This window comes from Astatotilapia calliptera, chromosome 7 (genome assembly GCF_900246225.1).
Source record: "Astatotilapia calliptera chromosome 7, fAstCal1.2, whole genome shotgun sequence".
In the NCBI taxonomy this organism is placed as follows: Eukaryota; Metazoa; Chordata; class Actinopteri; order Cichliformes; family Cichlidae; genus Astatotilapia; species Astatotilapia calliptera.
In genome coordinates this window covers 16,420,512-16,436,291 of record NC_039308.1, presented here as the reverse complement: position 1 = coordinate 16,436,291, position 15,780 = coordinate 16,420,512, and the positions used below count along the sequence as shown (strand labels likewise).

General features: G+C 39.9%; 1 protein-coding gene and 1 long non-coding RNA gene across 3 annotated transcripts; both read left to right on the top strand.

The window, feature by feature from the left end:
* Window positions 1–921: 921 nt before the first annotated feature.
* Window positions 922–4,657, top strand: LOC113025536 (uncharacterized). Its single transcript, XR_003272811.1, has 2 exons — window positions 922–1,092; window positions 3,417–4,657. It is a non-coding gene; the product is annotated as an uncharacterized LOC113025536 (long non-coding RNA).
* Window positions 4,658–7,660: 3,003 nt separating this feature from the next.
* ptges (prostaglandin E synthase) lies at window positions 7,661–13,445 on the top strand. Of its 2 annotated transcripts, none has more exons than XM_026173379.1 (5): window positions 7,661–7,720; window positions 7,968–8,114; window positions 10,885–11,071; window positions 11,200–11,282; window positions 12,400–13,445. In XM_026173379.1, exons 1-5 carry the CDS (start codon window positions 7,686–7,688, stop codon window positions 12,647–12,649), a joined length of 702 nt encoding a protein of 233 aa, XP_026029164.1. In that variant the 5' UTR covers window positions 7,661–7,685; the 3' UTR covers window positions 12,650–13,445. The 2 variants fall into 2 exon arrangements, with proteins under 2 accessions (XP_026029164.1, XP_026029163.1); XM_026173378.1 differs by having other exon boundaries at window positions 10,882–11,071.
* The last annotated feature ends 2,335 nt before the right edge of the window (window positions 13,446–15,780 follow it).

Genomic DNA, 15,780 nt, shown 5'->3' with positions numbered 1-15,780 from the left:
AGATACCCTCAGTGTGCTAGATCAGATGTTTCTGTTCTCGGTAAAATATTCTCATTTTCTTCCCTCCCTATGTTAATTTTAATTGAAAATATGTTTGATTATTTTTTTCAAATACGTATAACACAATTGAACATGGACAAACAAATGATTTAGTTCAAAGTATACTGACAGCACTGCAATGAGACTCCATGCAGTTTAAATTATTGGATGATTCACCTCACCGCATTAATGCAGTTATGGCGTTAACGTGGCACATCTCTGTTAGCAAGTTGGCGCGGATCGCCCCGTGCGTGGGGCTGCACGGCGCTAACACATTGACGCCGTGCAGCCCCACACATGGGGCGATCCGCACTAACTCGCTAACAGAGATGTGCCGCGCTAATGCGGTTATGGCGTTAACATAATTTTAACGAGATTAACGCTGACAGCACCAAATATTTTTAAATAAACACATAATTTTACTAAATCTTAATTTAATTATGCCTTTAATAGATTACATCCAATTTTAAACAAGTTAAATAATTATTTACTTTATTCATTTAGACACTCTTGGCATGATCTTTATGGGATCAAACTCAAATGAGCTGGGGGCCACTGCTGGCACTGTCATCTCACTGGAGGGCCACTCTAGTGTTTGACTAAAAAAAAACCCAAAAGCTGTACTTACTTTGCAAATATAAATTACAAAAGAAATGGTTGCCTTAATTGTGGAAAAAGCTAACAAAGTAATTCAAGACCCAAATTGCATGAGATTTTTTTACATCAGTATATTTTAATGTGCTAAAACTATTGCAAATGCCACAGAAAAATGATGCATAGACTTTATTATTTTTGTTGTTTTTACCTTCTGCTGTATGCCAAAAAAATATAAGCATGAGAGAGAGACGAAAGAATCGCCCGTTTTAATTTTAGGAAGAGAGCTGCTCTTAAGTACGGAGGTGTGATGTCATCTCAAGTCCCGTACATATACTGAGCTCTGCCGACTCCAAGCCCAGACAGAGACGGAGCAAGAGGGAAACACGCCGGGCTGCTCCAAGGATATCACGCACATACTGATTCATGCAGATGGGAGAACCGACACACCGTATTCAGGTAAGAGCCAAAATGTGTTTTAGGGGGTTGCCTTGAGCACATATAGCTATACAAACACACAGAGCAGCATGTGCAGCATCCATCCTCATCACAGGAACACAACACTGGCATGATTCCTGCACTACGCGTGTGTCTGAACATGAATACACACAGAGCTTTGACATCATTACGGATGTGAAGGTTAAATTGAAGCTGGGATGCATTTCTTGAAACACCACATGTATTGATGAATAATTAAGTGTCCCGTAGGAGCAGTTGAATATAAACCAGTATCAGTACAGTGACAAATGAGGACAGCAGAGGAGTCTTAAAGCCTGGCTTTAAAGAGGGTGGCCCCTGCTGTGTCCATTCACTGGGATGGGATGGGTGTGGCATGTAGCAGCAGACCACTTGTCCTCATCATAACAGGCATTTTTTTTTCACCCTTGGAGCTAATGGCTCTCTGTGCACCACCCAGATTCTGCTGATGGAGCTTTGACAGTAGATTCGGGTGGTCTGGTACAGAAGAAAATTTCACTCGAGCAGGGAAATATGAATGTCGACATTCATATCACGAACAGCCTGGGTCAGCTGCACAGATTTAGTTTATTTTTGGTTGTAAATTGTGTTGTTATTTTATAGAGTGCACAGAAACAACATGTTTTTCATTATATGAAAGCAGCAATGTAATGTAATTAGCCAGAATCACTCTTGTAGGAGTGCCCTGTGTTTTTTTCCCATAGCTATAAGGAAAAAACCTGGATCCTGCCTGGTTCATGCATGTATTTTTAATTCAGATTACGAACACTTGAGCGGTTACCCCATTTCTGCTGTCCTCACAGCACCCCTGTAGGTGTATATTTGTTTTTCAGACATACAGTTATGTAAAAACAAAAATACAGCCTCTTACATTTCTAAGATTTTTACATATCAGGACATAAAAAAAATAATTTGGGCTTCATCAGGTTCTACAATTCCTCAAATATAACTTTAAACACTCTACAGTGTTGCTGCAGTTCATTGGGGTTTGTGGGTATTTGTTCATGCACAGTTCTCTTAAGGTGCCACCACAGCGTTTCAGTCAAGTTGAGGTCTGGACTTTGACTGAACCACTGCATGACTTAGAGTCTTTCTTTTTCAGCCATGTTGTAGATTTGCTGCTGTGTTTGCAGTCATTATGCTGTTGTTCTGTTGATCGAAGCTTTAGCTGTCAGACAGATGGCTTCACATTTGACTCTAGAATAATTTGGTACATAGAGGAGTTGATGAGCGACTCAGTGGCTGCAAAACAAGGCGAAATCATCACGCCTCCACCACCGTGCTTGACACTTGGGGTGTCCTGATATGCTGTGTTTGATTTTCATTAAGCGTGGAGCTGTGCATTACAGCCAAACACCTCCAGTGGACATTGTTCCAGAAGTCTTGTGGTTTATTCAGATGAAGCTTTACAAACTTGACCCATAATGACCCATCAGTCTTTTTCTATTAATATAGTCATAAACTTTAACATTTAAAATGCTAACCAAGCCCTGTAAAGTCAGAGATGTAGCTGTTGGTTTGTTTGTTTTTTTTTACTTAATTTGAAGTTTCTCTGAGCATTGCATGTTCTGAACACTCCAGGGAAGATTGGCAGCTGTCTTAAATGTTTTCCACGTGTGAATAATCTTTCTAACTGTAGATGATAGACCTTAAAGTGTTTAGAAATAGTCTTTTAAGCCTTCCCAGATTAATGGGGAGACACAGATGCTTCTCCAAGATCATGGCTAATATCTTTCCTCCCTTGTGCTGTGTTAACACACATCTGAATGATTGGGACCAGCAAACTGCCAGATCTTCAGTTTATCAAACTTCATTTGATTATCAGCTTCTGGCTGTTACCTGTCCACTTGATCCCCATGGAAGCAGTCAGGGTGTAGGCCATTTTTATACACTGCTTCTGCCACTTGGTTTAGTTTTTGTTACGTAAATAATAAGGTGGTGTAATATGTCATCTGTTCTTGTTCATCAGAGGTTGCTTTTAAAGAGCCTGCTAAGGACCAGATTACTGGATTTTTATTTATATGGGATATAAAACATTACAACTGAAAGAGGCTGTACTTGTAACATAAATATAAACCAGAAACTGAGTCACATCTCCTTTTTTTATCTGTTAGTTTTTGTCTTGATTTTCCTTTTTCCATTTCATATTTGTCTACTTTTGTATTTATCTTAGTCTCACAGAAATTATTTCATTGCTGATTGAGTGGTGTACAAAAAAAAGAATATTTTGCCCCTAAACTTAAAATTATATTTTTATCTGCCGCTCGCTAACCTCTCATCCATTTCTCTCTTCACACATTTTTCAGATCTGCAGTGACAGCTCTGCTTAATCAAGTTAAAAGGCATCACACAGGAAGGCTTTCATTTATCAAATCATCAGTGTGAAGACGCCCTGTGGCCAAATCAAAGTGCCACCAGTTCGAAGAGCACGTCACCAGATGAACTGTTTCTTCTGAAATGAGTGCGATTTGCTGGAGAGAAAGAAGCTCACTGACTCATCTCTGTGTCTGACTTCTCTCTGTGAACTCTTCTTTTTTTCCCCCTTTCCAAAAGCAACTGCAGTAAATATTTACATGCCGTGTCTGGCAGCTGTATGAGATGGAGAACACCAATTATGATTCTGGCTTTTTGCTTCGTGGTTAAGCCTTTCGAGCCTTGCAGGCAGGGTTGCATGTGAATCTGTTGTGTATCTGTGCGGTGCATGCAGCTTGACAAGTAGCTTCACTTTTGGTTTTACGTCATTTTTTGGCGAACCACCCTTTTTGCCACTTATCTATTTTTTTTCACTGCCTTTTATAGAAGAAAATACTGATTCACATTCTTGGGAAACAAGCATAGGGGTTTACAGTGACGCTGATGGTGTTTTACACTCATTAGCAGAAATTCGATACTCGAGAGCTCCTCTTCAGAAACATGACATAGAATAACTATTCAAATGTATTTAACACTGCAAATTCATTTTGCATTTTACCTGCATAATTTATGATGATGATAGTATTTATATTTTTATGCCAAAACCTGAACAAAAAAAATACACCGTGCACTTTGAAGGCAGAAAAAACACGGGAACCAAGACAAGGCATGGAAATGATTGATGTTGATACGTCTTAGGTCCTGTCTGCACCTGCCAAGTGTGTTGGTGAGTAAGTCACTATTTACCCTGAGACCTGCGTTCTTGTATAGAGTCACTGTGCATATCTGTGTAATCTGTCCCCTCCACTGTTTGGAAACACCATGGGCTGTGCCATGTGTATGCATCTGGTTGACATGTGGACTGTGAGGGTGAGCAGGACTGGCCGCAGGGCTATGGAGCTCACCGCCTATCCGCAGATGCTCCAGGGAGACTACCATAGAGTGACGGGCCTCCACTACATGTCGTCCTTCTCTGATGCCGAGGACTGCTGCGACGACACCAGCTCAGGCAGCTCAATCACGCTGGACTGGCAGACACAAGGAACAGGCGGCTGACCCTCATCCAAGAAGTGTTATAATCCAAACATGTAAATAAACGTGGATTCGTGCACAGAAAATGTGTATTTACAGTAAATGTGGTGATGCTTCCTGTTTTCTTTCAAATCTATACTCTCAGACAAAAGGAAAAATATGATGTCCAAACATTTGTCTAAAATCTTAAAAGCAAATGAAGATTTTACATGTTTTTAGTAATTAATACAGGTTTTAGACTAAGACTCCTTTAACATTAAGTTAGTGTTTACTTATTAGAGCACCAGAGATAATATAATAGCAACTCAATGTATTCAAATATGACAACGTGGTCAAGATGTCAGAATGGGTGAGAAGGGGAATGATCAAAGTGACATTGAATGGCTGGTGAACCCAGAAGGGCTGGCTCTGAGTATTTCAGAAACAGGTGATTTACTGGGATTTTCCTGTCCCACCATCTCTTGGGTTTACAGAGAATCATCTGAAAAAGAGAGAATTCTGTAGCAGCAGACGAGCACACCGCTCCTGTCAGCTAACAGCAGCAAACTGAGCCTAGAGCTCACACAGCCTCACAAACGTAGGAAAATAAAAGACTGGGAAAAACATTGCTTGGCGTGATGGGTCTCCATTTCTTCTGCAACGTTCAGAATTTGGTGTGGCATGAAGACATGGATCCATATAGTCTTGTAGCAGCGGTTCAAGTGACTGAGCGTACCGATCTCCTGATGACTGCTTACAGAGAGATAACGCACCATGTCACGCAGATTCAGACAATCTGCTTCCTTGATGTATAGATATAGTAAATGGTACTTATATAGAGCTCTTGTCTAACATCCATAGAGACACAGTATGAAAAGATACAGTTATTTAAAAAAGTAACTCCCTAAGCATGCAATATTTAATTATAAAGTATTAGAGAACAAAGTAAAACAGTAAAAGTAGCTCCAAACACACTTAAGTGCAGTATTAATTCATTAAAAAACAAAAAAAAAACAAAACTTGTCTATGTAAAATGATGACTAATCATGGTGTTGAGCAATTAGGCTACGAACAGAGGGCACAGCTGGATTGCATCAGAAATGTTCTGTTGTAACCTCTGATGGCGTATTTTGCTAGCAGTCCTACAGGAAGTAATTATCTTTAAAAAGTTCATAGCATGTTTTTTTTTTTTTTTTTTGAAGGAGTCACATAACATGACTCAGTTTCAGATCATTCTGTGGAGTACACTCTTTCAAAAGAGTTGAACCAGAGCCATCCATAATTGAGTGAAAAAAGTAATTGGTGGGGGTGAGGACAGGCAGGGACAGTTTTAAATATAAAGCTGTTGGTGTTGGATATATCGGAAAAAATTAATTGCATTTATTGTGTGATAGATGAATGCTAACAAGTTTAAATATCTCAATAAATCTTTATAAACAGTGGACCTATTATGCCCCCAAATCTCCACCCCCCTGTGTCAGCTGCAAAACAGACAAAAAACAAACTAAAAACCAGCAAAAAACGATTTAAACATAAAAAACAAAATCACAAAGAAAGAACAATACAGTATCCACATCTCCACCACAGAGTAAAACAGTGCAATGTGGATTATTAAACATTAGGTCTCTCATTCAAGTCTCTGTTAGTAGCCTACAGCGGCCCCCAACACCCGGGCCGTTTGGTACGGGGCCGTGAGAGTTGAGGTTCGGGTGTGAAATTTATGGTTTTCAGGGTTTTTATCGTTAACTCATTTTCCCTGGGTCTTTTCCCGTGTTGTAGTTGTGTGTCTTATTTTGAAAGAAATATTTACGCGTTACCATAGCGACCGGAGAGCATTAAGGGGCAGAGAGGAGGACGTTACTCTCAATGTTGTTGGCGCATTTAAGGAGGACGCTGCTAATTAAGTTACACTGTAAATATAACAATAAACGCAAATTCACTAAGTACCAATACAGTTTTTGTCTTGGTCGTATCATTTTATGTTGTTGTATTTATCCGCGACACCTTAAAGACATGAAAATATTGTCTGACATTAAACCGTCCGTGATGCAAAAAAGGTTGGGGACCGCTGTGTTAGTACATGAGTTAATAACTTGATCAACAAATCGATTTACTCTGCCTTATAGAAACCTGCTCACAGCAGGATGATTATGTTAGCTTAAATGAATCAACACCCCCAAATCATAATAACTATCAGAATCCTCAAAGCATAGGCTGAGGACGTGGTGTGGCAGCAATTTTCCACACCAGGCTATTAATCAACCAAAGACCAAGACAGACATAACTCATTTGAAAGCCTGATGCTTAGTCTTGTCCACCCTAGCTAGAAAACACAAAAACCAGTCTTATTTGTTATTATCTATCGTCCACCTGGGACTTACACAGAGTTTGTCTGATTTCTCAGACTTTTTATCTAATTTAGTGCTCAGCTCAGAAAATAAATAATTATTGTGGAAAATTTTAACATTCATGTAGATGCTAAAAATGACAGTCTCAACACACACTGTCAACACAGATGGTCGCCCCTCCCTGAGCCTGGTTCTGCCGGAAGTTTCTTCCTGTTAAAAAGGGAGTTTTTCCTTCCTATTGTCACCTAAGTGCTCGTTGTGATTTGGTGCTTTATAAATAAAACTGAATTGAATTAGAAGAAAACAGGGCAAAAAATATTGGACAAACTCCTGTAAATGGTTCCCATGAAGCTAATATCGGTGTGTCGTGTGTTTTGATCATTTCAGTAGTTTTTGTGTTGCTTTTTGGTTAATTTTTTTTGTTTTGTTTTGCCGTTGTTTAGCGACCCTTTGAGGTCATTTTATATCCATTTTTTAGGCATTTAGTCCCATTTTATGACAGTTTTCCATCCCTCTCATTGTGGTCTTTTGATTGATTCTCAGAGAAGAAGATTTGGCCCAGAGGTTTAGTTATTCACTCATTACACTAAAATAAAACAACAACAAAAAACCTCTGCCTCTTTCTGACTCCACACTGCTTTTGTTAGAAAAACTCAGTTCTGTTTGTTGTTAGGCGTTGTTTCTTAGCGTTTCAGTATGCAGAGCATTTTAAAGTGCGTGGGTCTGGGAGGGCAGGCTGTGTAAATACAACAGTGATCAGTAGTGGGCATGGTTTTTTTTGTGGGTGCTAGGATCTAGCAGAAAATGAAAAACAGCAACAACAAAAGAGTGATTAGGAGGTAAGACTGTCTACATTAGCCTACTTATTTAGCTTAAAGCATGGTTGTTATGGGAACACTGCAACTAAAAAAAATATTATTTCATCACTTGTGTTTACACATTAGTTTAGGGTTTATTCTTCTTCAGATACTGGCTTCTATTCAAGAAAACTAATAATACAATATAAGAGGATCAAGTAATCTAAAACTCAACATTTTGCTGAATAATAACAACTTTTGATTAATTCAGTACATGTTGTTTTGGCAGTGAACATAAAAGGAGGAAACGTGACACGCTTCAGCAGAGATCCACCCAGTCGTTATCCACACCTGAGGGAAATCAAGCCGGTGCACCAATCAAATCCTCCCATTCTCCCTGCAAAGCTCTCAGACCACAAGGACAAACTGTCTCAACGTAAGTAACAAGTAATTTTTCAAAGTTTAAGGGCGGGTAGAAAAGAGTGAGGCAACACATGAATCATGCAAATTAGAATCAAGTGCAGCAGATATCTGAAACAATCTTTCAAAAGTTAATAGGGGAGACCGGGGATAGTTGTAACGTGGGTCAGTTGTAACACTTCAAATTTCTCCAATCAGGGCTAAGTTTCAAATGATGTGACTCATCCTGTGCATGCCCAATTCAGTTCTGCTATCACATGTGAAAAATCAGCACATTTTGTCAAAAACAGACAATTTAACACCAAAAAAAGTAATTTGTATGCCAAAAAGTACGTTTTTCTACTTTATTTCAATTTCTAATAGCATTATCTGCTTTGCAGTTAAAGTCATCAAACTTAAATTATGTTATTTGTATGTCTATGGGGATATATTCTGTGTAGGTCTTTAGTGCTAATGTTTTAGCCGTTGGCTGTAATGTTAGCTAGTTCATGGCTATAGGAGTCTGGGTCAGTTGTAACAGCAACAGTCTGGGTTAGTTGTAACAATAATGCAGATGTTACAACTTACCACACTATTACTTTAACTTATATTAAACAAGTTGGGGCAACAACATCAGCAGAGAGAGGTTCACTGGTCGCATTTGTATATGTGGTTAATGCCATTGGCAACACAATTCCTCCACTGTTTGTGTTCCCACACATACATTATGCAGACCTCTGTGTCAGAGATGGACCAGTAGGAAGTACTGGTAGTGGAAATAAATCAGGATGAGTGCAAGAAACAGATTTCCTCATCTTTCTGAAGCACTTTGCAAACCACACCAAGGTATGATAAAAAGTAATGGAATTGCGATGCTGGTGAACAACTACATTTTTTCAGCTTCATTGTTATGTTCAAAATTGGTGCAAGAGTTGTAAGTTATAATGCCCACTGAGCCAATGAGGCCAAACTCAAGGAAGACCAACCAAAATTAATGAAATATTCAGTTGCAGAAAATTCCATAATTTGTCTTTTTTGGGGGGTTGGAATATGTTCAAAAGCTAGATTTCTGCATTCTGTCACACACACACACAGCTACATAAATGGATGTAAGTGCATTCATGTGTTGAATAAACAAAGATTACATGTTAATATTTTGTTAGTACCCTTATTTCATTGTGTTACATTTTACCCCAGGATATGTTACAACTAACCCAGACTATGGGGTTAATTGTAACATTTCACTCTTTGTGTTTGAGACCATACCATGCAATGGGTAACTGTGCTGCAGAGAAAATAGCTGCACTATTTAATAGCAGAGACATGTAAATACTTTGCATTACATTTTGAATCCACTACCTTAAAAGAGCTCCAATTTACAGACAGAAATGTCAAAAATGTTACAACTATCCCCGGTCTCCCCTACAAGTGGCAAAAACGGTATGTCCAGCCAATGTTTAAAAAGAAAATAGCCACAGGAAATTTCAAAATCTGACCATTGTTTTCATCTAAGAAACAGCTGCAGAATTTCATCCACTGGATAAATTACAGAGCATTAACTCTGACTAAAAGTGGGTCAAATTTCTTAATCGAAAAACTTCGTCAGTGTTCCGTCTAATGATGTTAAGGTAATTCTAGTTGCACAGTTTTGTGGAATTCCATTTTAAGCCTTTGACAGCACTGTGACGTATACAGCTAGGTTCAGACATTCACCAATGGCAATAGAGTTACTGTTTCAAAAACATTCATGTATTTGACACGTAAAATTTCCTTTACCCTTGATTCAGCTGCCTCATGCCCGCACCGAGTTCATGGCAGCCTATCCCACACACTGGGTGAGATATCAGATATACCGTGGACGGCCGGCATATTTACCTCCACAGCTGCTATAGAAACACAATTTAACCTGAAAAGCAGGTCTTTGAACAAGTTCAGGATTAAAACCTTCTTGCTGCAAAGCAACGTTTGCACCACAGTCTCTACTCCTATCAACTCCAACCAGTTGCGACAGATAGCCGCCCCTCCCTGAGCCTCGTTCTGCTGGAGGTTTCTTCCTGTTAAAAAGGTTTTTTCCTTCCCACTGTCACCAAGTGCTTGCTCATATTGTGGGTCATGTGATTGTTGGGGTTTTCTCTCATTATTATAGGGTCTTTATCCTACAAGGCAACTTTTGCTGTGGTTTGGTGTTATATGAATAAAATGAAGATGAACTGAACCACAGTGCTGCGAGGCTTCTCGTTATATTGGCTAACTCGTACTCATACCCCAAGTTGGGCCACACGTCTAATCTTCTGTGAGAATGAATAAGTTGGATTTTTTTTTTCCCATCATCACACTGCAACCTGCTATCACAAACACAGTTTTTAGACTCTGACACATTCATGCACATACATCAGGAGGGACTTAGGGTTGGGTGTCTTGCCCAAGGACACTTCAACATACAGACTGCAAGGAGCTGGGGATCAAACCTGACCCTCTAAATAGTTGCAAACCTGCTCTAAATTCTGGGGGGAAAAGGTAAAAATCATACGTGAACATGTCAAATTTTGGTATTTATCCTCCAAGATAACGGAAGGAGAAAACTATCAGGCTCAATTTGAATGATTAAATGTGCTACCTGTTTCCAAGCAGAAGAACAAAACGTACCTCCACCATCTGAACATGTTAAGTGTAGCCTCCAGGAAGCAATTCTGGAATTCACAGAAGTTGTGCATGAATGAGAGTGCTTTCATCATTACCGTGAGTGGGTGGAGGCAGTGCTACAAAACGGCCTGCCCTCATTCTCACTCTCCCTTTTATTTCAGCAGCACGCTGCAATCTGAGTCCTCCTTTAAGTGCTTTTTCCTCCCCTGCTCTCGCTGCAACTCTGCGTGGATTACAGCAGTCATGTTAAGAAACTCTGTTTTCTCCTGCTTTGTTTTCTACGGCGTGCTGCTGGTGTTAAAGATGTACGTAATAGCGGTCATAACGGGACAAATAAGACTGCGTAAAAAGGTGAGTGAGCTCCTGTATATGCAGCTTGAAGTTAAATGCTGTGTAAGTTTCTCTTCTTCCTGTTTGTTCTCTGGTGGAAAGCTTTTTTTTTTTTTTTATTGTTTGTTTTTTCGCTTCTTCCCTGAAAGGCTTTTGCCAACCCCGAGGACGCGCTGAGACACGGAGGTTTACAGTATCACAGAGAAGATCCATATGTGGAAAGATGCCGGAGGTGAGCGTGCAGACGGGGTATTTTTTGTAAGACTAGACTGCTTGTGTTTAGGGGGATGGAGGGTCGCAGGAGGATGATTTAAAAAAAAAAAAAAAAAGGAAAGGAAAGGGGAAAAAAAGAGAAAGTTTTGGATTGGATTTAAAATCCAAACAACAACAACAACAAATAAACTCCCTTGTATTTGCTGCTTATGGCAAGTATTAGTTATACTATGCATTCCCATTGCATAGCTTTTACTTTTTGATTTAAAAAGGAATTCAGTACACTGCATGAAAACTGGTTCACTCAGGTAGATTTCAAATGCGCACAGCATTGAAGTACTCGAGTAAAATACCCTTGCATCATAAAATGAAAATTTTTCTACAGAACATGAATGACGTGCCGCAAGTTTTCTCCCGCGCAGATATCTGTCGCAAACCCGATAAAGTGTAGATTTATTTCCAGCGGATTTGTTCTCTTTTCTTGTGGGCTACTCCTCCACTGATGTTTCAGTAGCTTGTAGCACTGTGTGCGACAGATTTGTTTAAACTTGTCAGAATATGATCTGAGACAGGGGAGAGCAGATGTTTTTCTTACTAGTAAACTTTCCCCTCTGTCTGTCCTGAAATGTTTTTTTTTCTTTTTTTTTTTTTTTCTCCTGAGAGCTTGTGGTGGGAATCAACTCTGCACCAGGGGGAAACACATTTAAAATTTCCATTAATAACTAATAAAAATGGCTGCAGCACGACGTATTCCATGTCCAACCTTAATCATGTCTTTTATGTGCCCTTTTTTGTTTGTTTTCTGGGCAAAAGGGGATTATGATGGCGAGTGTCCTAGAACAATATTGTTTAAAAAGCTGCTTCAAGTGGGTGGAGGGGAAACAGGAAAGAGGTGATTAGAGAAGGTTGCAGAGCCCTTGCTTTGGCTTGAGATAGTGCTAGTGTGGGTTAAATGCATATTATTTTAGTCACCCTGAATATAAATCTTCCAGGAATATCACAGGAAATCATTACCCCGTATCATAGTCACTCATGCGATGTAGTCACTTTACTGCATCATAGGTAGCTGAGTCACACAACTGTGGAAAACAGTTGTGTGTCAGCCTCCGTGTGCTGACTTCTGTCTTTCTTTTCAGAGCTCATATTAATGACATGGAGAACATCCTCCCTTTTCTCTTCTTGGGCGCCATCTACTCCATGACCGGACCTTCACTGTGGGTGGCACGGCTTCACTTCCTCGTCTTCTTCATCTGCCGTGTGCTGCACAGCGTTGCCTACCTGCTGGCCCTGCAAGCACCGACCCGGTCCGTGGCCTACACCTTAGCTCAGATTCCCTGTGTGTCCATGGCCGTACAGATCCTGATGGCAGTCAAATCATATGCCTAAAAACACTAATAAATCAAAAACAAAATAAATCCAGGAACAAGGGACTGAACTAACAGCTGTGATCTGAGACTCAAGACGGCTCATTATGTGTGACCTGTGTCAGAAAGTAGTGGGAGAAGGATTCCTGTTGCACTTCCTGTAAAGACAAGTGGAAGTGCAATACAAGGTCTCTGATAACACCAGTGCTGGGTTTTGAGATTGATTATCAGTATTTTTTTTCTTCTTTTTGGCAAAGTTTGAAATATAACAGTGTCTTATAAAGATATCTGAAGCTGACATCACATGCAGTAGATGCAATCGAGGTTGTTGCTCCCTTTTTCTTTTCTTTTCTTTTCTTTTCTTTTTTTTTTTAAAGCCAGGAAATGCTGAAATTTAGAACAGGCTGCAGAGATTGAACTCAAACAACCTGGGATAATTTTCCACCTCTGCGCTCCACTTTGGCCACTGATCTTTTGTGTTTACACAAACCATAGACCACTATTCATGTATTGTCATGCCACCCCATGCTTTTGTTTCTTTGTGGATGGATGCATGTTCCTGTGTCTGTTCAACAACAGCATGATGGATCCTGGTATGATGATTGATATGCTGAAAGTTTAAATACACTTGATGCTCTTTGTGTGTGAGAAACGGGTTCAGAGTACACGCCTCGCAACAACCTTCTGAGGAATTTTCTAGCGTATAATTGTGTGTAAATGTATCTGTGAAGGCACTTGGTGAGTTTTGTAATTTATTCAATTTAATGTTTTTGAAAGGAAAACTTGTAGACAATAAAAACTATGCACATCTAAGCACACCCAGCCTCTACCTTCACTTTGTGCTAAATGAGTTGTTCTTTTAGATAGCCTTGTGCTGCAGAATTGGTATGTTCTGGGGATAGGGGGCCCCACTTTATGTGCGAGAGTGAGATGATCCAAAAGGCACCGGCAGAGTTCCAGCATTCCTTTGATTGTTATGTAAGACCTTCTGCTATGCTGTGCTCATTTTCCCTTTCTTTTTATTTTCACCCTGAGGCCAGGAGGGAGGTGCTGGAAGGCCATATAGAAATATTTACAGAAGGTGCCCAGTCATGCTTCCACACTGAGGAAAATGAAAGTTTGTGCGCCAACATAAAATGTTTTTCCATCAGTGATTACGCTTGATTTGGCTTTTCTCACTCTGGCGTGAAACTTTTTGCCCAATTCTCGGATGATGTAATTTCGTTTCCAGTGGATTTTTTTTTTTTTTTTTTTTTCTCCAACCCAGTGATCATGACTAAGCTCGAACTTACAGGAGCTCAGGTGTTTTTGTGATTTAAACAAAATGACTGACAAGGTGGGAGGACGGGGAAAATCCTTGGCTTTTAATAACAGAGCATTAACAATATGTGTAATCTGGTTGAAACATAAAGCTGGCATGCCAGTGACAGGGGTGTGTCTGTATCCTTGCATGCGTCAGTGTTGTCATAGTCTCAACGTGCCCCCCCCCCAGCCCTCGAGGGTAAAAGGAAATGTGGTTCCTGACCTCCTACCTACACTTCTCACTGTAATACATAATTTCCCCTAGTGATCAATAAGGTATTCTGATTCTGAATAAGATCAGTGTGAAGTAAAATATTTTTCGTTTCCCATGCATGCTGTTTTTTTTTTTTTTTTAAACTTCTGGATTGGAGGAAAACTCTGACAAAAGCTCTGTTTTTGCTGCTGTTCGCTGTTAAGGGAGATCAGTTTACTTTGGACCAAACTTTCTTTTGTTTTAGAAGTGCAGGCTCTCCTGTGTGAGATTAAAAAACAAACTGGTCATTTTAGTAAAGCTACATAAATATTTACCCCCACCTTGTGGACACACAGAGCACTTTTCAGCCAGATCTTTTCAGCTTTCACTCTTCAACCAAATGGCGATCGTGGCTCAAAGAGTTGGCAGTTTGTCTTGTAACCGGAAGGTTGCTGGTTCCAAGGTTGCCGGACCCAACGACAGTCTCGATCGTTGTGTCCTTGGGCAAGACACTTCACCTGCCGCCTACTGGTGATGGCCAGAGGGGCTGATGGCGTGATATGGCAGCCTCGCTTCTGTCAGTCTGCCCCAGGGCCTCCACCAGTGTGTGAATGTGAGAGTGAATGAATAGTGGAATTGTAAAGCGCTTTGAGGGTCCCGAAAAGCGCTATATAAATGCAATCATTATTATTATTATTATTATTATTATTATAAATTTTTGACTTTGACTAGTAACAGTACATAGACACCTATTAGAGTTATTAAAATAATAGTTCACACCAGCTAAATAATTATCTAACACTTTTCTAACACCACAGAATCTAAACTTGTATAACTATGATGTTCCACTGTTCTGTGTCTTATTTCAGTTAAACTGATTTATTTAACTTTACATATTAATGTCAATATAGGCAACATGTGGGCCTGAAAGGGCCCAATGCATAGTAACTTCAAAAAACACCAGTACATGCAAACATAGTGTTAAAGCACACAAAACACAACGGAAGTTAAATAAAACACAACGGAAGGAGAAAAAACATTGCTCACAAAAAATGGGGATTTTGAGGAGACAATAATGTGACGGACCAGCTGCGGAATGGGCAAGCTAACAGTAAACGGCTAATAGCAAACATCTATCTGCAGTATTATATGAACTATGTGATTAAAATACAATTATGTTTCACCTTTTTCTGAGTCACAGATGAATTGCACGCTTCTTTTAATCATGTCTCTGCTCAGTCCTTCGCATGTTTTGGTTTCTGTCACTGCTGCAGCTGTTCTGTCACATTAATGTCCCCCCGGAAACACTTCCGCTGTGTTTTGTGTTCTTTCATAGCGTTTTCCTGCTAGTGTTTTATGAGATTTTCTCTCAGATTCACTGTAGTCATAACCAAAAAATGCAGATTTTGGTCTGAGTGGGTATGACGGTATCACACAGCTGCTGCAGATTTGTCAGATGTGACTCCATGATATGAATCTCCCCTTTATGACATGGCATGCTCTCCTGTTGGAATCAGCCATCAGAAGATGGGTACCCTGTGGTTATAAAGGGTCGGTGTTTGACCTCCTAGGACCTGGTGTCTAGACGAAAATACTTAATTTTTCTCTACAAGGGCCTGATATTCACTTGTGAGGACATTATACTGCCACCGTTCTTT

What these genes read in the sequence shown, in the direction of transcription:
- ptges (XM_026173378.1), top strand. Translation starts at nt 7,686, where the DNA reads ATGAAAAACAGCAACAACAAAAGAGTGATTAGGAG. An exon ending in CAAGGACAAACTGTCTCAAC is followed by an intron (nt 8,115 to 10,881) that starts GTAAGTAACAAG and finishes CTTTTATTTCAG; the next exon opens with CAGCACGCTGCAATCTGAGT. An exon ending in TATGTGGAAAGATGCCGGAG is followed by an intron (nt 11,283 to 12,399) that starts GTGAGCGTGCAG and finishes CTTTCTTTTCAG; the next exon opens with AGCTCATATTAATGACATGG.